At 35.7% G+C, this 24,055-nt stretch overlaps 2 protein-coding genes across 4 annotated transcripts; both read left to right on the top strand.

The window, feature by feature from the left end:
• Positions 1–1,713: 1,713 nt before the first annotated feature.
• LOC129266688 (superoxide dismutase [Mn]-like) lies at positions 1,714–11,462 on the top strand. 3 transcript variants are annotated; one of them, XM_064097830.1, is made up of 5 exons: positions 1,714–2,050; positions 2,425–2,525; positions 4,357–4,520; positions 5,205–5,511; positions 8,279–9,452. In XM_064097830.1, exons 1-4 carry the CDS (start codon positions 1,745–1,747, stop codon positions 5,489–5,491), a joined length of 858 nt encoding a protein of 285 aa, XP_063953900.1. In that variant the 5' UTR covers positions 1,714–1,744; the 3' UTR covers positions 5,492–5,511; positions 8,279–9,452. The 3 variants fall into 3 exon arrangements, with proteins under 3 accessions (XP_063953900.1, XP_063953895.1, XP_054760519.2); XM_064097825.1 differs by lacking the exon at positions 8,279–9,452 and adding an exon at positions 10,075–11,462 and having other exon boundaries at positions 1,745–2,050; XM_054904544.2 differs by having other exon boundaries at positions 1,745–2,050; positions 5,205–9,452.
• A 7,351-nt stretch (positions 11,463–18,813) lies between these two features.
• LOC129266578 (WD repeat-containing protein 86-like) lies at positions 18,814–22,649 on the top strand. Its single transcript, XM_054904457.2, has one exon. The coding sequence runs from the start codon at positions 19,341–19,343 to the stop codon at positions 20,244–20,246; it is 906 nt and encodes a 301-aa protein (XP_054760432.2). The 5' UTR covers positions 18,814–19,340; the 3' UTR covers positions 20,247–22,649.
• The last annotated feature ends 1,406 nt before the right edge of the window (positions 22,650–24,055 follow it).

Genomic DNA, 24,055 nt, shown 5'->3' with positions numbered 1-24,055 from the left:
AAATAAAGAATTGAAATTATATTGTGATCATTTAGTAATAAGTCGCAGAACGATTTTAAAAGGGGGTGGAAGGACCCGGAAGGACATGCACACTATCTCATTTTGAATACTATTTCCACGTTTTGGTAAGCCTACATTATAGCCCCATGTTTACTGAAAGGTGGCTTGAGACGCCGCCCTATATAGCTATAAATGTTGTGCAGGGTGAGCTCCGCAGTTTCTCCGCTTCATAGGAAGAATTTAAGTAGAGTTTTAAGCTTATTTCATTCATTTTCCTAGTATTTGCACCCAGTGGCAAATCAAGGGGGATGGGGCATTTCCGGCTCGTGCCCCATCCCCCTTTTGAGAGTCAAAGTTAACATATTTAATGGGAAGTAAGGACATTTTCTTCTTCTTTGTCTTCTTCTTCTTAATTCTTCTTCTTCTTTCTTTCTTTTTTTGGGGGGCTTGTCAAATTTTACACGAGACACTATGACCTTCATTTTTAGGGACCTTGGAAAAATGCTCCCCTCCCCCTTGGAAAATTCTGCATCTGCCCCTGTTTGCACCCCTTCTGAAAGGGGAAGAAGGGTACAGCTTTAGTGTTTTTCCTTCTCTTTTTTCAAAAGAATATAAACCTAAATGAGACATTCTTCTCTCTCTTCAAACAAAATTTTCTTTCGCGCTCTGTGCAGGAAAATCAGTAGGCCTAACTTTGCCTTTCCCTTTGTTTTCCACACTCAATTTTCTACATACATTACATTGGTGTAAATTATCATAAAAAGTATCTTTTTAATTGTATCGACACAAAATTTCTGCTCTTCTGGTCGAAGCTTTGAAACACTACCGCATTCGAGTCCCAATGTGCTATTTCTTCCGCTTTTTAAGCAAGCAATATTGGGCAAGTATCTGCTCAAAGTGACATACATGAAATCCCCGGCTGTGCTATATACCGGCAAAACTGTAGGTATATATATGTATATAAATATATATAGTATATACGATGAAACTTTTTTCCATATCGCGGCACATCAATCCCATGTCTTATTTTGCCCCATCGATTTGAAATTTTGAATATTTATTTATAAATATTTATGATTTATGAAATTTTTCTAATCAGGTATTTTTTTAAAACAAATCACAGAGGTTCACGCGTGTTTCGTGTGTCAGTATAGAAAAGGAAAGATTCCTCTCCGAGCATCACCCCTTTCCCATTTTTAGCTCTTTTCTTCGTAAATCGAGTTTAATAATCTAAGAAAAATGAAACTATGAAATGAATTAGAGCAGGTCAATGTTTCAGAAAAACTTCTCATCTTCAACGCTATACCCATCGAGACCCCGTTTTGCAACTCTGTGGCTAAATATTTTGCTATCGAATCTGATCTGACCAAGATGCATTTTATACCACTAAATGAATGCCTTTTTCTGATTTTTTTTTTAAAACCCTCCCTGCACCCCCCCCCCCCTCGCGTATACTTACCGCCCCTATCCTGGCTATATAGGCGGTTTTATTTACAAACATAAATACACAAACAGCAGAAAGTCCTCCCTCGATCTATCATTTCGCTTATTTTCTTCATTTATACAAAATTTATACAAATGAAACTATATTTTTCAAGCAACAATAAAGGTACAAGCAGATGATTGACTTCCAGGGGGCATATTTAATTTACGCTTTGGTAAGATTTTTTTTCCAAGAAAACCTGCCCCAATCTAATTCGGATTTCACTTGTTATCAATACAGCAGTTTTGTGCATGTTGACCTATGCGTGGAAGAAAACATGCAATTTTTGCACTTTCATTCAACACAATGGCGTCTGCTTGCTACGTAGAAAGCAAAATGTTGGCAGTTTTCTTCATTTTATATATGTGCTCAAGCTGTTATTGCATTTCTTATCCATTTGAGTGTATTGCAGAAATGAGATCAGAGTATGATTTGCCAGATTTGCCTTTTGATTACGAAGATTTAGAACCTTACATCGACAGTGCAACTTTGAAAGTGCACCATCGCGGCCACCACGCAGGCTACACACGCAAACTCAATGCAGCATTACAACTGTGGAGAACTGAGGTGAATACAACAATCTCAATAAATAACAGAGAGTCTCGTGTAGAGAGTTTTAATTCGTGCGTATGGGCCTATGAGTGTATATAGCTTATTTGGGGGAAATGAAAAATATCTGTATTTTGCTTTTACTACTACTATAGTATTCCACAGATGCAGTTATCAATCATGACTGCACAGTTGCAGTTTTTAGAATGATCTATCTACCCAAGTCTGGAAATAATTTTTTTTTAACTAGATGGGGTTCCCCTTTAAAGGTTTAGTCAAGGTTAACTTAATTAGGCCTAATATTAATACTGGATTCCCATCTTTATAAACCCAGGACAGATCTACATGTATTTGAAAGAATTTATTTGTTTCAAATGTTCTTTAAATATTAGGAGCCAGACAGCTATGTAGCAACATCCATTCTCAACCTGTTGAAGCATCTGGATGACATTCCTCCCAAATATCAACGCAACATTAGAAACAATGGTGGTGGGTAAGTTAAACCTACTTATCACTAAATATCATGTCTTGTTTTTATTCAGCTCTAACCGCTTCGGTGAATAAAAAGACAGAACAGAAAAAATTGTTCAAACCTATCTAGGAGTGAGTTGTTCATTAGGGTTCAATCACTGGCGGATCCAAGGGGGGGGGGGCAAAGCCGGCTCGTGTAATGTTTGTAATGTAAAAATGCTGTTAAAACAGAAGTGTGCCCCCCCCCCTTTTGAAAATGAAGACCTTTTTTCTATTATTTTGCTTAATTGTCAAACTTTTTTGTGGACGAAATTTCTTTTTGGTTAATTTTTGGAACATCCTGGATCTGTCCCTGGGTTCAATTATGTAGATCATAATCTAAATTGATGGTGATGAGAATAATGATGATGATGATGATGATCATAATTAGGGTGTCTGGAGAAAAAAATTATTTTTCTTATTTCAAGAAAATATCACATTTTCTTTGTGAATTTGAAGAGAAATGACCTTCAGACTGACAGAAATGTAACATTTTTGAAAAATATCCAATTATTGGCTGCAAAAAAGAAGAATGAAATTAGGTAAATTTTCAGCATTTCTCTGCCATAGACTGTGTAGTTAAGAAATGGACACACACAAATCCAAATTTTTAGCTTCCGAGAGCTGTTATAAATTCATTATTAATGCCATAAACTTGTCCATAAAGAGTCCAATAGGATTTTTTATGCTCTATCTGATGGTACAATTTTTATAAAGATTTGGAAACCAGATCACAATGAAAAATTGCGACAAAGTGAAAAAAATTGTGCAAAACAGAAACTTCATTTTCCCATAGAAAACGCATGGAGAAATGGCAATCTCAACACACACAAAAATAAGGGTTTGCAATTTATCTCTAAATCCTTATTTAAAATGATCATATAAACTTGTCCTTACTGTCAAAAGAAGCCCCTGAATTTTCTCTTTCCATACATGCCAAACACAAGATAATAATCAATTCAGATCACATTTTTCTAGTAGCCTGAACTTCCCCGAAAAAATGTGCCATATTTTCCCCTAAATCAGCCTGTTTTATGCTGACACTTTTCAGTGTGGCTTCAGACACCCTATCATAATGATGATCATGATGGTGATGGTAATGGTAACAATGATGATGATCATGATGAATTGATAATGAATTATATATAGTTTTGCTGGTTCACAATAAATAGGGCATATTTTATGAAAATGATACTGGTCGCAGCTATATTAAATAGAAAATTTGAATTTTGAATTAATAAAATAACTTAGAATTAAGATAATGTTTATGTAACAGTAAGGTTAAAAAATCTATTAAGTACGAGAACAGACAAACACCACTTGGTCAGCTAACATGCTGACAAAGGCATGAGTCAGCATGTTTGCTGACTCATATCATGCAGAGACTCATAAGGCATAAGTCTCCATAGAATGGCTCCTTATTCCCCCCCCCCCCACCCATCTCATTTCTCGTTTTTCTATATATCATCTCAGTCTATTTGCCCATGGTTTCCTGTGAAAAATGTCATGTAATTTTGGTATCTGAATTTGGCATCTCTGAATTGGTCACATACACCCCTGCTATTGTAATATGGAGTGCCTTCCAGTCATTATGATGGGCTATCCCACCGCTGCCACCACTTAAAATAAACTCAAGTTATATGACTTTGATTTTATTAAAACAAAGTTCATTGAGCAAAGCGCAATCTTCTCAAATACCTGATGCTAGGTGGGGTCAGGCATTACAACACCAGTGGTGCTACAACAAAAGGTAGAACATGATTCTTATGCGTATTATGATGCTGATCAATACTCATTAATTTTATCGTTTGCAGGTTCGTGAATCACAACATTTACTGGTCAACGATGGCCGCCAACAGGGACAATGACATCCCCATGCCCTCTGGAGATCTGCTAAGTGAGATAAATGCAACATTTGGAAGCTTCCAAGAATTCAAGAATCAGTTCACCAGTCAAGCTCTTACACTGTTTGGATCCGGTAAGTTTAAACAAACTTCTGAAAGAAAATTTAAACCAATACCATACATCAGCACCAGCTCAAGACAGAGACTGTTAACATAACTTCTGGCTGATGTTTTATAGAACTTTAGCTTAACCACAAACAACCCCACCCATAGTCATGGGTTATTAATGGGCTACAAAGCCCCCCAAACCCTGCCACACTAATATCTACCTACGTGAAGATGGAAGTGTGGCACTTCAAGGTATGTTCAAGGTATGTTTATACATTTTTTTCAGGAGTAGAAACAACTTTCAACAACACAAATCAACATTGTAATGAAATGACTTTGTGCTCATTAATGAGAACGAGTTCCAACTGCTCCTTCAATAACCTTTTTAGTTCAATCGGCATCCATTCAAGCAATTAAAAAAATTGGCGGTAAGATGAATAAAACACAGAGTGGTGAATTAGTAGATCCTGATACTGATCATTGTATTATACTACTATTGTTTCCTGTACCTCAACAATCTATATTAGATCACTAAGCTTTTATGAGAGAACTAGATTTTATGAGTCGAATTTCAGGGTTAAATCATACCGGTATTCAGAATATGCCTTGCTGAATGCCTGAGAATATGTTATTGATTATAGTATTAAGCCTACTGATGTGGTTTTAAAAGATTTGACTGACCATCCCCTATGATTATTTGCATTTTGTAGGTTATGTCTGGCTTAGCCAGCGCAACCCCTCATCATTTTATGGAGACAATGCGGAAGAACTTGCTCGTCTTATCATCTCAACGACAGCCAATCAGGACACCCCAATCTTAGATGGCCATCAACCAATCCTAGTGCTTGATGTTTGGGAACATGCGTACTACCTGAAGCATCAGAACAAACGGGATAGTCACATCGCAGACTGGTGGAAGGTCGTCGACTGGTCAGCAGTTGCCAATTTGAAGGATTGGTGGTCTAGGGATCAGTATGAAGTTCATGATGAATTGTAGTCGAGGACGAGTGATGAGAGGTGAATGTGTATTACTTCAAAGTATTCTTGGTCAGATGTTAGGTGGAAAGAATAAAGGCTCTACTTTTCACTAGTGTGTGATTTTTCTTCTTCCAAGTTTCAAGATTGAGTCAGACTATAAAGTGGATCAAAGTTTGTTTCCACGCTTAGCCCATCTTTCCATTTTGTGAATTAAGCTCATCAAAAATTCTAATTTTAGCTATTTCAAGTCATAGTACTTAAAATGTAGAACTGTCACAAAACTGTGTTGTATAGTTTCTAACTAAAGTGACAAGGGTGATATCACTCGTATGCTCATTTTAGGCACCAGAAATGCCAAAGTGCCCTTTACGGTCCATTCCATCAGTAGGTCTTGCTCTTGTGTTGAAGAAGCAATCAACTTCCTCATTGTATCTTTTTTCAATTTAAATTTTAAAAATTCAACTAAAATTTTCACAGTCATTGCTCCTTCCCAACGAACATAACATCCTTCTTTACATTAAAGCGACCTTCCATTGACAAAGCATGGGGAAATCGAGGCTAATCTCAAAACAGAGAAGGGATTCAAGTCTTTCACTCGGCTGCATGCCTGGAGGTATTATGTAATAGACGCCGGCATGTCTGGGAGGTCTATAGGAGAGCAATGGTTAGTAGACTAACCATCCAGAAGTAAACTCCATGTTTTCACTTTGAACATGTAACTTAACAGAGATTATTTATTTTGGTTTAGCAATCAAGAGACCTGCTATGAGTCTAGGAATTGGGATTGATGGAAACTGGAACTGCGATGAGCCGAAGTAAATAACTATCACGAGTTTGGTCAAATTCGTGCTGTCCGAACTTTTATCGCATTAGTCCGACGGGCGCTCATGACTGACGGATTATATTATGCAAGTCAATCGGCCTTTTGCAAATATCGTATTGATTCAATTTCCCCATGATTTGTCAGTGGCTGGGCCCTTAAAGCTCACCACGGGATGATATTGGGCATATATCCCCTGAAAATTTTGAGTCTTCTGACAATTGTCAGAGCATGTCAAAGAGATTTGTCGCAGGACAAATTATTATGAACCCCCTAGTATTCTTTTAAAATTGGGGAATAAAAAAATTAAAAAACTTCAAAATTGTAACAACAAGTGCCTAGGATATGAAATCTTTTTGTATGAGTTTTGGGATGTCATCATTAATGAGTTACCCCAGCATTCTGCATCGCAGTGCAAACAACCCCTAATACAGAAGTACAGAAATCGAGAACTTGCTTTATGTGCCATTGGTGGTGAATCATGGTCAATGTGAATAATGTTGGATAGGAAGGTTAAATTTTCTACTGTGAAAGATATCTAGTCTCTAGTCTCTAATGTCAGCAGTCATTGAAATACATGTGATTAGTGTTGGAGAATGAGGTTTAATTTTCTAGTGTGAAAGAGGTCTTGTCTCTATTCTCTAATGTCAGACAGTAGTCATTGAAATACATGTGTTTACCATTGATGGTGAATCATGGTCAATGCGAATACTGTTGGATAGGGAGGTTAATTTTCTAGTATAAAAGATATCTTGTCTCTAGTCTCTAATGTCAGTAGTCATTGAAATACATGTGATTAGTGTTGGAGAATGAGGTTTAATTTTCTAGTGTGAAAGAGGTCTTGTCTCTATTCTCTAATGTCAGACAGTAGTCATTGAAATACATGTGATTACCATTGATGGTGAATCATGGTCAATGCGAATACTGTTGGATAGGGAGGTTAATTTTCTAGTGTAAAAGATATCTTGTCCCTAGTCTCTAATGTCAGTAGTCATTGAAATACATGTGATTAGTGTTGGAGAATGAGGTTTAATTTTCTAGTGTGAAAGAGGTCTTGTCTCTATTCTCTAATGTCAGACAGTAGTCATTGAAATACATGTGATTACCATTGATGGTGAATCATGGTCAATGCGAATACTGTTGGATAGGGAGGTTAATTTTCTAGTGTAAAAGATATCTTGTCTCTAGTCTCTGATGTCAGTAGTCATTGAAATACATATGATTAGTGTCGGAGAATGAGGTTTAATTTTCTAGTGTGAAAGAGGTCTTGTTTGTTGAGTCCTTAATGCCAGAGCTAATTGACATGCATGCCTTATTTTATTCAGCCCAGTATAGGCTTTGTGTTTGGAATTTTCAGGTGTAAATATGCAAATTAATTTGATCATGTTCCTTCTACTGAAATAGTAAAGTGCACTTGTACAGACACATGCAGCCAGCTAGAGAAATAGGACATGCCAGGCATGGGCATGGGTTTCAGCGTATTAATTTCTTCATCATTTCTCTAGTTTTGTATCATCAAATGTTCTCAAGTTTGAGAGCAGAAGAGTATGTCTGTGACACAGTGTTTCATCTATTGTAAAGCATCTTTAGTTGTAATTCAGCACCACCAGTGAGTTAACTTTGGAGCTTTTGTAGGTGTTTTCTTGAATAAAAAGAGAGAAATGACATGTGTGTGTGAGTGAAACAATAATTTCAGATAAAAGATGCATTCTTATTATAGTAAATGTATGATTCTTAATGAGCAAATTATATGATTGGATAAAACCGTTGTGTTGTTTGAAACCTTTGAGAAATCTCATTGTTTTGTCAGCCTTTAAAGAGACTTGATATTTATGGGGATTTATTGAAATGTGTATGGAATATGAAAGGGATGTGTCATAGATTCTGAATTATTCTTTTATGATACTTAATTGCTTTTTATTTGGAAAGCTATTCATAGAACTGTATAGGAGAGAATGTTTTTTTCTGTCTGTTATTTAATTATAGATTATAGATATGGATGGGGCAGTATGCACCCCCAACCCCAAAATAACTTCAGCATAGAAACTTATGGAGTGCTGTTCAGCAAGGTCGACGACAGCGAGGCTTGGTCGTCCACTCGTTGTTTTCGTTGAAGGAGCATGGAGTATTAGACAGTATATGACGGTGGTGAATGAAATTCAGACATTGAACATGATTGGATCCTTGAACAATTGTATGCAGATGATCTTTGTTGATTACGGTAGAGGGGGTATATCATTGAGCGAAGAGATGATTCATGAATAGAGAGTAGCTTCTAGTGTTGGAATTGAAAATCAAAACATTAGAGATTAAAATGAGTTTGTATGTGGTTAGATATGTTTGGAGAGATCGTAATCAGGTCAGTCCAGGATCTGTAAATAATTGTGAACAGGATAGCCAGAGTTTCAGGTACGGTTGTGTAACGTGGAAATTAATTTTTGAAAAAGTTATGTGATTTGGAGATCCATTTAACATATCATCTTTGCAGAATTAAAAAAGTTGATTACATGGCATGGCTGATAAAAATACTATTTTCATTTATTATGTATCCATGTGATAGTTAATAATATTACAATCTGTACTATTTTGGTTGACTAAATATTGCAATGGATCAGGTGTTATTGTTTAGATAATGTAATGTTGAGCATTTCATGCAATTATGTAAATCAATCAAAACTAAGTTACCCCTTATAATTAAGCTCTATAGAATTTATTAATGTACTGGCATACTAGCACATCTACTCTTTACATCACACACATAATCTTTGTGTCTGTTTGTGGACTCCCTCACCCCTTCCCACCCCACCAGTAAAGTATGTATAAAATTGGTAACATACATAACATTGGTAATGTCAATAACATACTTTATATGTGTAAAAGTTAATCCTGGGATACATCATGTTTAAAAAATTATCATCACATTCATGATTGCTAAGATGATAAAATTCTTCTTCAGCCCACATCAAAGGGTTTTTCTAATGATTGGTTCCTATTTGGACACAATATTTAATTAGTATACTATGGACCCTTTTCCAAATGGATTTTATCAAAGTATTCTATATCTTAATGGATACGATTTTGTCTGCTTATTTTGTCCATTGTCAGTTGTTTTTAAAAAGTTGGTTAAAATTTCATAATAAAAAACAATATATATTATGAATTCCTGTTTCACTTGTGTACCTGTTGGATGGTATGAGGTTAATGAAATATTTTTCATGGTGTTCTAAAGAATGGAAATGTCTTTTAATTATTTGCTGATATTTTATGGTGTGAGTGGTGTCAAGGCATTTTGATGGCCCAAGGATGAGTATGGTCTTTTTTATGAAAATAGGTATGTTTCATTTTATAACCCAGTCATCTTTTTTCTCGTACCGTATTTTACAATTTTCTCTTTTTTTCGCTCATTTTCTCTCATCTTTTCTCCTTTTTTTTTGTTCCCTCTTTATCACTTTAAGAAGAATATGAGGGGTTGATAATAATTACTGAACCTGCCCCTCCCCCCATAGATCTCTATTATCCCAATGGGAATGATTCTCTAATGATGCCTTATTATGAAGGAATGTAATGAAAACTATTTATCTTTATAGAAAATAACCTTATGAATGTTAGTAATATTATGAAAGTAAAAAAAAAAACATGTAATATCATTTTTTTCCCCTTCAATTTTGCCCGGTTTGAGGGATGTTGGAAAGTAAGCACCTCTTCCTTGTACTTGAATGTCTGACAATTAAATCATTTTAATTGTCATTCCAATCAATGTTCTCACCTTTTTGTTTTACCAGGGAATTGCTCTTCAGATGGAACAAGGCAAAGTTTTTCTGGCAGGTATGAAAAATGAAATGAAAACAAAAATGCTCTGGAAATTCTGGGTCATAAATGTCTTTGCAATTCATCATTGTCTTTTGTATTTGTTGCTTCATTGATAATGAGATGGATGGGTGAATGACTTTCCCATTTATGCATTATGAATTATTCAATGTAATCAATTACAATTTTAATGTGACGGTGTATTTCAGCCATGATCAATTATCCACAGGAGCTGAAGAACTCAAACTCTGCAACATCCTTTAAGGACAACCTAAAATTGCATTTGTTCACCAGCAGGTATACAAGGTTTGAAGACAGACTGTTTTCTTCATTTGTAATTTACCCTTTCTTGTACTTCTCTTCTCTTTACTTTTTGTTTTGCTCTCTTATAAGCGCCATGAGCATTTAATTAAAATGGAAGACGCTTTATAAATCATATGTATAATTATTATTATTCATACGTCAATGAATTTTCCCCCTGAATATACAATGTATTCAGTTTTAGTCCAAGGATGAACACCCATATTAAACACGTTTATCAATGTATTTCCATGAAACTGTTCAGAATGAATAATGCAAGCCAATAATTTCATCCCGTCGGTGCTGTTTCTGATATTTGTTTCACAGCATTGCATTTTTTTTATTAAAGAAAATGTGTTTTGATTGATTGGTTGATGCTTTTATCTTTGCATTCGCCTGCAAAGTTAATATTTTGTAATATAGAAATAATTAATTATATAATTGTAGTATAAGCATTGGATCAACAAAATGACAATTTGAAGTAATGCAGGAGACTGCTGTCGTGAGCGATTAGGCTTGATATTGATGGTAGCCTTGTAAAAAGGTGTAATTCTTCATTGATCGAATGAGCGCAATGCAGGTGCAAAACCATTATATTGATATTCCATAATATGATTTAAAATCTAATCACGATAATGGACATTTTTTTCTTTTTTTATATCATTAAAAGCAAGATATTAATTTTTCATACAATATGAAATACAGAAAAATCATAGGATCCTATAACGGAAACTACGTCAGATTCCAACCTGTGCTTGTTTAGCCCCATCTACGTTAATATCAACCACAGATTTGCAAACTGTATCATGATGTAGTTAGATATAATAATTTAGTTGTTCTATGGACTTCTAAGATTCGTTCCCATAGTATCAAGATATATTTCAGCTGGAAAATATATCCATTGTTAGGGGGTTGAAATAGGGGATGTTTTAAAGCAAATAAACAATAGATAAGTGAATAATATATCCGATTCAGAGGTCCCTCGACGAAGAATAGCGATTATTAAATACAGTTCATACAAATATTATGATCAAGGTAGAACCAAACATGGATTCCGATTTACAATGATCGTTTTATATTACTTAAATGTGTGTTTTTTGTGGATATCCATCATTTTCACTGGAAGAATTCAGTGATCGAATTTTATTTCATTTTATCCATATCATTGTACATTACTGTCATTTCCTGGGCTATTTAACAGCCTTGACCGCTGAAAAGTCACACAAACCCGAAACGACACTTTTTATACAATATTGATAGAATCAAAATCAATATGACAAAATAATGAAGCAAAAGCATAATATTGACATATGGAGAACAATGCAATCAGGGGAAACAACCTTGCTGTAGGTAAACTCAATGACCAACTATTAATACCATAACTCTGAAGAAAAAAAAAATAATAAGAAATCCCATCGACCCGATTTCAAACAACTAAATTTCATTGTACCAGTATTGCTACCCGGAAACGAATGAATTATTGAAAATCGATTGCGACCCGTAAAATAATGATCTTAAAGTTAAGGATTGCAACCCTGCCCTTCGCAATTGGTCTCCATTGTTACGACTTCATCCTAGATATAAAAAAAACCTTTATACAGTGCATACACTGCAAAAACTCTGGTGTTGATTTAACACCAGCCCGGAATCTATATATGTCCACACCAGAGAAGTGTTAAACAACACCAGTTTCGTTTTGGTCTAACACCAGATAGGTGTTTATACAACACCATTTAGTATTAAAACAGCATCGGTTTGATTCCAAACTGGTGTTGTTTGAATACTTCTCTAGTGTGGACATATATAGATTCCGGGCTGGTGTTAAATCAACACCGGAATTTTTGCAGTGTATCGATAAATATTCAACATTTTGGAAAAAATGGTTCTGGCAAATGAAAAAACTTATACAAGATTGGGACAATTTTATTTCATATAATATTTTTGGGCCTCGGTCTCTTCTATCAGAGGTTAATATGATTATTGACAGAATATGTCGGCTATAATGATATCACATTTTAAAGAGGATTTTATAATTGTAAACATTGAATAAATTTTAGAAAATATTCGTCAGAGACACAAAACAATGGTTGGAAAGAGAGGGGGAAAGAGACCGGCGGTTATGTATGTCATAAAATATATTTTAATATGTCTTGTGCACTTTTATTCTTACTCTATCTTTTTATCGATCTCAGCTCACCCAGAATCAATAACTTTCCCATTGGAAAGAAGAAAAAGGTGGCGCGTCACTGGAGAGCCGTTGCTAAGCAACCACTAAATGGCTCCTTCCTTTGCCACGATCCCATCATTACCCCCCCCCCATCATTTACAATTTCTCTTCAGTTCTTTTGTCTAAACAACGGTCAATCCATTTTCTCCTTGACATCTATAAGCCGTGTGTGATTCGTTCTATTCAGTTCATATTGAAGAAAGATATTTTATATCCATGAACTAATGAGAGTTCAGGGATGATTATTCTTTTCACATTATGATGATTTATTCTTCTGTAGAAAATTATATCAGTCCTTGTTAATTACAATATGCGTAATTATACAAATGCATTTCTGATCGTCGCATGTTAATTACACATGTTATTTTACGCATGCATTTTTAATGAAATTCCCTTTATTACACATTGTCATCGATGCATTTCCGTATTCTCGCATTGTCAAATACTCTCTGTATTTAGTCCTTTCGTATTAAGGGCATCGTTGTTTGAGTATCCACCGTTGCCTTTCTGCCTATGATACCCAAAAAATGTGTAATCATTAACACAACGTTTTCACTAATAAAAAAAGAAATCTTTCCAAAATAATTTTTTGTCTTCATTTACACTAAAAAAGAAAAGAAATGAATTAATGACTCTGAAATGAATGATATTGAAAGTGACGTAAATTTTACAAGTTCTTTTATCCAGTGCAAAACAATCAGTCACACTTGAAATGAAGGATTATGATTATGCAAATTTAGCACCAGGAGCACCTTTACTGGTGGTGTTTTCATCTAAAAGATAACTAATATCCACGAATGTAATGCTTATAGTTCTCAGATGGCATATATCAGTGATAGGAAGCAACAATTTCCGCGCTTTTTAAGGATTTTGAAATCATGACATTCACTTGGGTACATCAGGGGTGCAGTAAGCTCCCATTTTACACTTAAATGTGCACATCTAGAGATGCAGGTATGCACTCCCGGTGAAAACAATTGTAAATGATTGTACCTGACTTTGTATTTCATCTAAAGGTTCCACCTGTACATAACCTATAAGTAGGGCCGGATCCAGGATGATGTTCCAAAAGGGGGCACCTTTTCCCCGATGAAAATTTGACAAGCAAAAAAAGAAAAAAAGTTTTAACCTAAAATTGAAGGTCATTTCGTCCGCGGCAAATTTCACAAACAAAAAAAAGGTCCTCACTTTCAAAGGGGGGTGGGGGAGAACACTTGAATAAACATGACCAATTTTTATTCTATTAAAAAAATATTATGAAAAAGATATATTCACCAAACACAATCTTTAGATTCAAGCTGTTCGAGATCTGCATCTTATTACTTATCTCATGGACCTATCGTAATAGGTCCATGCTTATCTAGAGGCAAGCTATTCTTCTTTGTTTTAGTTGGTATTTTTTTTATATTGATAAATTGTGTTCATTTGATTACAAGAAAAATAAGTCATTATTTCTACCGAAAATCCTGCAACTATTCTTATACTGCTGTTCATCCGACAAATAGTTAATATGAAAACGGTGACATGACATATGCTCGTGCGACATATGCCCCTGCGTCATTTGCTCCGGTCTGAAATCTCGGAGGGCATAATGTTATAGAGCTAGTATTGTAATGTAGGTTTTGGGTTTAGATAAAAGTAATGTAAAGATTATGATTAGGGTTTATTTCGCTTGGTCATGTGAGTTATTGATGGCATGATATTAATACCATACTAGTTGAGAGTTTGTCAGTGAATATGTACACATACTGTGAATCACGAAGTCTCCCGTCAAATCCACATCTTGGCACTAAACCTCCAGGATAAGATATTGATCAAACTTTGCCATTTGCGGTTAACCAAGGCGTTAAATGTGTACATGTATATACACTATTTTCCTGTATCATATTTTCAAGTGCCGTAGCATGAATTAAAAAAAGAATATATATATATATATATATACATATAAATTATATATATGTTTATGTATGTATATTCATTTATACATATATAATGAAACAACCTCTCTCGAAACCAGCTTTTTTTATTCTTTTGAGGGTGTATACTGTTCATTTTTGTGCAAAATTGCAAAGGCATACAATGTACAGGTAAATAACTGGAAGTAAATTCGGCATAGTCCTATATTTCACGGTTTATTTTCAATTGGTGTAATGACAACTCGTCCAATTACTAACTCGTCTACTATTACTATTACTATTGGTCTACCATCAGTTCATCCACTATCCATATGGTCTAATTGCCATTTCGTCCATTTACCATTTCGTCTACTTACCAGTTGGTCCAATAGCCAATTTGTCCATATACCATTTTGTCTAATTGGATCAAGTGTAAATTGGGTGAAATGAATGAAAATAACATGGATATTAGACCAACTGGTTATAAGACAAAATGGTCATAGACGAACTGGTGATTAGACGTAGTGATGATTGGACGAAATGGTTATTGGATCAAATGGTTGTTAGACGAAATGTTGATGGATGACATGATGGCATGAGACTAAATGAAGATAGACCATGACTTGTGATAAGTGGACGAGTTGGCAATAGACGAATTGGCAATTTACCGATTTCACAACATGAACTTCTCTTGGGAAGATTGTTGGAGTGACATTTCCAGAAGAACGACACGATATTTACTTGAAGACAAAAATAATGAAGAGAACATCACATTTGAATGAACGGAACATGTTTCAATGATTGAGCCTCATCATCAGCCTGAAAATTATAAACAGAATCATGCTGCACTTTGGATATCTAGTAAATTAATTAATGAAGTGATGCAGGGTGAATTCAATTTAATAGATGGAGTGAAAGTAAAAACACCTGTCGGTGATCAGATCAATTGTTGTTTATTGGTTTTTAACGGCGCTCTCATTCAGTAATATTGGTAATTGTCCATATGTTGGTTGGGTTGGGGCTTTCTCCATTATTTTAATGAGCAGCCTTTCTTTGAATTTTAAGTCGGAGTAATATTTATCCTGATAATTGAATGTATTAATCATGCTGGTACCTCAGATATTGGGTTAATGTACTATGCATGCTTGAATTGTCTCGCATGACCCTTTTCTTTATTTGGGGATCCACCGGCCTTATGAAAAATGCAACCTATAGTTCGTTACACACGGAAGTAGCGTAGGCCTAATAAGCCAAAGAAAAATGAGGAGGCATAAGTTTTGCGTCAATTTCGAGAACAGAAAATCGCGAGCGAGCTCTCGATGTGCGCGTTTCAAATTAATGCAGCCGTCACCAAATCAAGATGTTCAATTCTGCAGATTGTGATTGCAGATTCAGCCTACCCCCCCCCCCCCCCTCCCCCGGCAATCTCCCAAACACTTGCTTGTCGGCCTTACTCGAGTACACACGGAATTTTCAGCAAATGATTTCATGCATCTTTCCCAATGGTTTATTAACATATTTATCATTTCTTAATCATATATGCATATGCTGCTTCACCGCTCCCCGTCCGACAAGATAAGAGCAATTGCTTCATCAATACTATGAGTTTGAGTTGAATGCATGTATCAGCACACAAAGACAGACAGCAAACATCAGACTGCGTTCCGTCATGTTCGCTTAACAGTTTTTCGGTGCAACATGACGTCATCACGCGCTAATTTTGTTTCTTTTAACATGTTAGATTTCCTCGTTTTAAGATTGTGCAACACGAGAGTGTTGCTTGCTTTGAGAAGATTCAGAAGAATAAACTGATTCACTCACAATATTAGATACTCATTATAATCGTAGCAATAAAATGACGCATGCATTCCTATGAGATATTTGTGAAAAGGCGCGAATTACATTTTTTAAGGAAGTGATTTAAACAGAGACACTGTATTTGCACGATTATTACTCCCTGGATTCTGTTTTGGGTGCCATTTTTTTCTTTCTCCTGCTTAAGAGTACCTAATATACGGTCATAAAAACAAAATCTTGAATTTAGGGTTAAATTTTTAAATGACATAACTTTGGAAGCCAAGGTTTTATTTGACAATCGAGTGTCGCTGACGGTCAAAGGTCATTGTGGTCATTGAACTTTGGGAAAAGACTCTTATTATAATTTCAAAATTAGTCTATCAAGTCAAATGTAACATGTATATGGATTAAACACGTGATATAATATATAACTAAGCATGCATATTGCGGCATTATTACGGAGCAGACTAGTTGAGACGGTCATCCAACAGTCATCAATCGTCATGATTGGCACTCGACCGTTGCTCTTGTTTGAGAGCCGGTCAGGGGCAGATAATCTTAACTGTTCTGGAATAAATACCAAGAATTGTTACATGCGGCCTACTGCGGCTATATTACGGCAATAGACATACTACGATTAAGATCCCTCAAGACGGCTACTAAACCGTTAATCCTTTACGGTAGTGTTTAAGAACATGCCTAAGTCCGGCTACTTGTATATCCGCTCTCTCCAAAACATATTTTGTATTTGTAGGTGTGTGTTCTAGATATTTTATGTATTTCTCTCTCTCTCTCATTTTTCTGTGTATGAACCGCGGCCCCTTGTTTACTGATTAACCCCTCTTGTTTCTCCCACCTGCTCGATCAATCCCCCTCTAATTTTATCTCTGTCTCCCTCTCTCCGAACCCTCTTTTCCGCAACATCCATGCACCACAAAAATAACCACTTAAACAGCTTTCGTCGATACCTGTATCGATCATTTTATCCATCAGCTCTTGATCTGTCTACTGAAATAGCGAGCACAAGGGACGTCATGAATATTAACTTATCGATCTACAGGGGGATGATCGCTGCAAAATTGCAGACGATATACCTACAAGGGAATGGATGGAGAGAAAGTTGCTTTTTTGTTCGCGCCCTCCAATCGATGCTGTGTAGGCGTCAATCAAGCCATTCGCTAGATATGTTTTTGAGCACACACACACTCTCTCACTCACCGTCTGTCTCATATCTATTTTTTTACTCCCTCTATTAATTTTCTCTCTCTCTCTCTCCCACTTACATACACACAGACACCCACACCGGCGCACCAGCAACACACATACGCTATATATATATCTCTCTCTCTCTATGTCATCTTACTTTATATACCTACATAGCTGCATTTGTCTAACATTTGTTTTATTTCCAATAAGTCTTTACCTATCTAGCCACCTCTTTTTTTCTTCTTTTTTTTTACAAATGATTATTATTCACATGCAGGATTTGGCACACAGATGAAAACATGGTTAACCTGATTTATGTGCTCTAAATATTTACGGATTTGCATGGATTTACAATCACAAATTTTGATTCTCATAATAGTCTCGTTAAGACACAGCCAATCGGTTTCACCGTGGGACAATCTAAAGCTTTAGAACGTAAATGTCTGAATTCAGATTAGTTCTTTATCGTTACTTATTTCCACGATTTGCTGATGGTTACTTGTATTGAATACTCGGTGCGAGTTGAAGAGTAAAATGGTTTTATTAAAGTCTTTACAGAACTCTGGTTAATTGCATTTGATGTATCAAATCCCGATTCTCTTAAATTTAGTTGAATTGAAATAAAATTATTCACATCAATTCATAAATGGTATTATAACACCAAAATCACTTCAAAACCTTTGCCCCTCATGGACATATTACATGTTAAAGCGAATAGTTAACTGCACGAAGAAAAGTATACCACTACCTCCTTCGTCAATAGATAAACATGTCACTGTAAAATAACATTTTTTTTCGCTCTCTTGGATAAGTCTAAATGGTGCTAGAAAGGTTGCGAACCCTAAATATTCTCCTTAACGAGCGAGAAAAGTGGCAATTAGCTCTCATATTTCCAGAGTACTGTTTGTAGGGTCCTGGGACGATTTTATAAGGGTGTACTAGTTTCAATTTGGCAAGCAGAGTTTAAAAAAAGGGTTGTCACTAAAAAATTAAGGTCATTTTGTTTACGCAAAATTTGACAAGCAAGTACTTTTATTCGAAGGTATAACGCATCCTGTATTATTAAAATAATGTATGGCGAAGTAATTAGCAATCTCCACACCTTAGAGATTTCGAGGTAACTTATGTTTAGATTACTCTTGTTAATTGCAATCAATAATTCACACTTTTTGTTTAACAATTAGCGGTTAAAAGCAAATACTGAGAAGAGGCTATACGCCATCTCGGCTACCGGATATGCTCAGAACGCCACTGTTTCAGGGACTGAGCATCAGTCCGGTTTTAGTTCTCATCAATATTGAAATAATGCCTCGCATGCTACCCCTTCGCTACTAACAGACAATATATGAAAGTTTCATTAGCCCATCGGCATCCATCCATACCCACGCACACTCGTTAGTTCTTCACGCGCACACACACACTCACACACACCACGAGGAGCGGATGCGAAGTAATAAAGAGGGACATACCTGATTATCGTTGTCTGGGAGTCGAGCGTCATGTAGCTATGGTAAAAGGACGCCATTCGTTGCAGAATATCACATATTTGGCGGTAGGATTCTGCTTTCAAGCCAAAGAAGAGATATTTGTGGATGATTTATAATTTCGGATTATGCAGAAAAATGGAAAGATGATATGATCATCATTTTATTTGCATCAGAGATTATGGAGGTTGTGTATAAAGTAGAAATGATTGCCCGCTTCTCACACGGACAACGTTCATTGTAATTTAGGTCAGATAACCTTAACACGATGAATTTGTGAAGATATTGTGAGCTACTGAATTGCATGAATCTGACGGAAATCGGAAGGCAACATGGGATGCGGGGCATCCCAGAAGATGAAACAAATTGAGCACGAGGAGAAGGAAAGATTGAAGAGAAAACAAGACGATATGGACAATAAGGAGGGTGAAGAATTTGAAGAGGAAGAAGTTATGGACGAGCATGGGAACAAGAAGAAAAAGAGGAAAAAGAAAAAGAAGAAGCCCGAAAAAGACGAACATTTGTTGTTGTCCTTCAAAGGACATAAGAAATGTATAAACTGCATGTCGATGAGTGAAGATGGGAGTTACATTGCAACAGGGAGTGACGACAAAACGGCAAGGGTTTGGCATGTTTTCGATGGATCCTTGAAGGTCATTCTCAAGGGCCACACCGGTTACATCACATGTTGCCAAATATACGAGGAGTTCGTCTTTACGGGTAGTGCTGATCGCACGATTAGGAAATGGAACATCGATGAAGGCACGCAAGAACTGGTGATCGAAGGCCACGGTGGAGCCATCAACCGTCTCATCTGTACCGGAGACTTTCTCTTCACCAGCTCGTATGACAAGATGGCGATGTGCTGGGACCCTGACGATGGAGAACTGCTTCACATCTTCCGTGGTCATTCGCGATCCGTTACTCCATTGATGTACATTCCCGCCGAAGATGCCATGAAGGAAGACGTGGTCGACATGGATCTCAACAAGGATATCCTCATCACGGGAAGTGCTGATGGAACTGCCAGGGCGTGGAACATGGACTCGGGAGACTGTATGATTACGTACCGTGGCCATAAAGCAGCCATACACTGTCTTGGGGCTGACAGTACTGGAACAGTGCTTTATACAGGGAGTGGCGACTTTACAGTGAATAGTTGGAACATTAACACAGGAGAGATCTTTAAGACTTTTACAGGCCACCAAGGATCGGTTATCTGCTTACAGGTAGGTTAAAAATAAAGTTTGATATATCATTTTGTATAAAGACCAGATTGCAGCAGAAGAAAGTTCAATGCATCAATTATAAAAAAAAAAAGCAAAAACAAATACACGTCACATTGGAGATTCAAATTTCGGAAGTAAAAAAGTGAGTTGATACAGTTAGAAATGCATCAGTCCTCATTCGTAAACTCAATTTGTGAGGATGTCAAGCTGATCCAGAGTAATATCCCGATAAGAACTAAACGGGGTCTGTGGGAGATGCCTTAGGGATATTTTAGCAGATTTAACTAGGGGTTTAATACATCTGTGATGTGTTTCTAAATGAGGAATTAAATCAATCACAGAGAAGTCTATCGGATAGCAGTTATTTCATCTTATCTATACAGCCTATTAGTGATGAATATCTCAATATTTTAATTTTTACTATTTTAGTATCACATTAATCTCAGAGAGGCCTCTCTCGTGTCTCCATCTCCTTGTTATGATGACTTAGTACCCGCCAGAGAAATCTTTTATGACTTACAATCATCTGACAACAGCCTCAGCGAAGACTGTCATGTATAATCATCTGAGAGAGGCGTCGAAACGGTGAAGAATGTCATCTCAAAGCTATCTCCCAGTCATGATGACTTTCGGAGATAAACCTGATGAAGCGTTTCATGAAATGACTCGTCGGACGTTTTATCCGACAAGTCTCGATTCATCCGACAGTTTCCGTATTAGCAGTGATCGTCAGTCAATAAAAAACGAAGGAAAGTTGTCAGATCTGACTTGTAAGACAGCTGTTGATGAAAGTCTTCCCTCTCTCTGTGATGACGTAAAACCATCTCAGAGAAGCCTTTTATCGAAGACTTGATGTAGTTTCAGAGAAATCTCTTAGTTATGACTCAAAGCCGTCATAGAGAAGTCTCTGATACATTTAAAAAGGTTTTAAGTTAAACCCATCCCAGAAACGTTTCTTAACAAGATGCTTATTTAAAAGTACGATTTGAGGAAGTGGAATAAGAAAAGTATTTTTATGATTTGCATGTAGTCATTATCTAACCTTGATATTGTTAATCTTTATAGGTTTCCATGGTGAAGAGAGTAATGAATTTTTTTGCGTTTAACACCATGTACATAGTCCTGAAAAGGACTATATGTATATCTTTCTTGGTCGTTTGATAGCTCTTTAAAAAAACTCTTGTTGTATGTCGGGCAAGATAAATCTTTAAATCTAGATATTCCTTTAATTTGTATTTTTTGTCTTTTCTTAACAGAAGACAAATTCTCCCTAGAAATACAAAAAAAGGGGGGAATAATCGTAAGTGAGTACATCATTATTCAATTAGTAAACGTATCATCATCAGTCCGAATATTGTCCGAATATTGGAGTGAATATTTCTTGATTCCTTTAATCAATTTGTTCTGGTCCATTCACGCCATCCTTATTGATGAGTCAAATACTTGGATATTGAAATTGTTCCAAGAAAAGCAAACAAAGATGACAGCACTGAGGCGAAAGAATGAATGCCGGAATGAGAGAAAGGTGTGTGGCAAAGTTATGGGGCAAAATGCATTTTCTGTATATGCTTTTCGAGAAAGTATATTGCAAAAATTATGTATACAGCTGTGCTCCCTATGTCAACATTAATTTTGACCAAATACAAACGTTGGTTGTCAATTTCGTTTCTTATCTCTACTTTTGAAACGGTTTTTAAGGTTAAGTAAATAAAAACTCATTACTCGGGTGTGAAGGATCGATTATTGAAAATTGTATGGAATTGATGGAGTAATTTATGAGTGAAACCATTTCTTTGTGTGTGTTTTTTAGGAATATTCACAATTTCATCGCGTAAAAACACGCCAATAGACCTCATAATAATGAAACCACACTCGACTATAGTGGGTCTCATTCGCATGTCAAATTGATTGATCAAGTTCATTTGAAGGTCCAAATTAATGTTGAATGAATCATAATTATTCTGTACAAAATTAATGTCATTTTTGTTGCATTCCTTAAAATTACTGAATGTTAATGAGAATTCAAACATTTATCCAGATGCCTTTGAGTGACAAAACTTTCACACGAGATTCTCTTCGGCTAATCAAGGTTAATATAGAGTGTTTTCAACCAGAATGACCGCCCCTGTACCATGTGTATGTAAAGGAGTATTTGCAATGGTATGAAGTGCCTGACGATGGATATCGATTTCGCGATAACCTCAAAAGACCTATATTGATTAATTTGTTCTCCAAGAAAAATTTAACAAAGCCCGGGAGATCCAGGTATTCCATTTCCTGACGTAATAATGATGTTTATAGGGGCTACTTCAAAATGGTAGCAATAGCAGAATAATATACAGATGATTGTTTGACATGGTATAAAAGAAATAGACAAAAAAACTGTTACAAATGCAAAAAATAGCTCAACACTAACAGAAATAAAGAAAAAAACATAACAAATGAATATAAAAAACAAAAGTGGGGAAGATGAAAAGAAGAAGTAGAAAAAAGAATGAGAGCAAATTTATTGAGAATGGTGAAGGATAAGAAGAACATATAAAATTATTCAGGGCCTGTTTGAAAATCAGCTGATAGTCGACGTGGCTACCCTAGTTATTTATGAGTATATATTGTCATTATTCTTATTATTATTATTATTGTTATTATCATCGTCATCATTATCATAAAATAAAAAGTTGTAATTTATAAAGGTTTACAAGGCAAAATGTTTGTTTACTTTATTTGGGTTAAAAACATGAAATATACATAGTTGCCCGCGATCAGCATTTCAGCGAGGACATGACAAACAAAATAACACGTATACAGAAAGTAATACAGGGCAATACATTCATATTTAACAAGCAAATCATATTAATGAAAAAAGAAATTTGAAACATCAACATAAAGAAAATATAGAAATGCTAGCAAAAGAATCATAGTAACATTAAAGGAAATAAATTACACTGGCTCCTGGTTTGTCGTAATGATTTGGCCAGTTATCGGTGGAAATGATTAATTATGGTTTTTTTTATACAGTTTCTACTATGTCGAGATGAGCTTCATTAACTTTAGTGCGTTTCGTCTCTTTCTTACTCTTCATTTTGCGACATGAAGTTCTATTTGAATTCGCCGAAGCATTTGTCTAGATGTTTATTGTATACCCTTTTAAAGGATTCCAAATTAGATATCAGCCCATTCCCATCCGTCTACACTATATTACACTGTAAAAAATATTGGGTAAAATTTTTACCACCACGAGGATAATTATGTATCCAACCAATTTTGGGCAGTATTTTACCCAATGCGGGTAAGCAGCAATAACTTTAGAATGGGCAAAATTTTCATCACACTGGATAAATAAAAATGCCCAAAAGAAATGCCCAATGTTGGTTGGACACATAATTACCCTCATGGAGCACTTTTACCCAATATTTTTTAGAGTGTATTATCTAAATCAACAAATTACTGACCGGAAAATCATCATTTAATCAAAAAGTGGGTACTGACTGGACACTGACAGTAATTTTGTTTCGTTGTAATATTTTATAGATAATTTTATTAGAATAATAATTGTTGTAAAGTCAAGGATTTTTAATTTATTTTAGGAAGAACGTCTGACAAAATAGAACGAACCGACCTTGATTACGTATTATGAAAGAAATGCTAAAATGTATAGATTTATCCTACAATGTTGACAAAGTATTTTGCTCGATCAGAACTTTTAGGAAGTGGCAAACTCTTACACATCTAAAAACAATTTTTCCCCATTTCAAAACTAGTTGCATTCAGAAATGAATTAATTTCTTACAAAATCATCATATGTGTATATTGTGTCA

This window comes from Lytechinus pictus, chromosome 1, assembly GCF_037042905.1.
Source record: "Lytechinus pictus isolate F3 Inbred chromosome 1, Lp3.0, whole genome shotgun sequence".
Classification (NCBI taxonomy): domain Eukaryota; kingdom Metazoa; phylum Echinodermata; class Echinoidea; order Temnopleuroida; family Toxopneustidae; genus Lytechinus; species Lytechinus pictus.
Note: the sequence above shows the minus strand (reverse complement) of the source record. Positions and strands in the feature narration are given on the sequence as shown.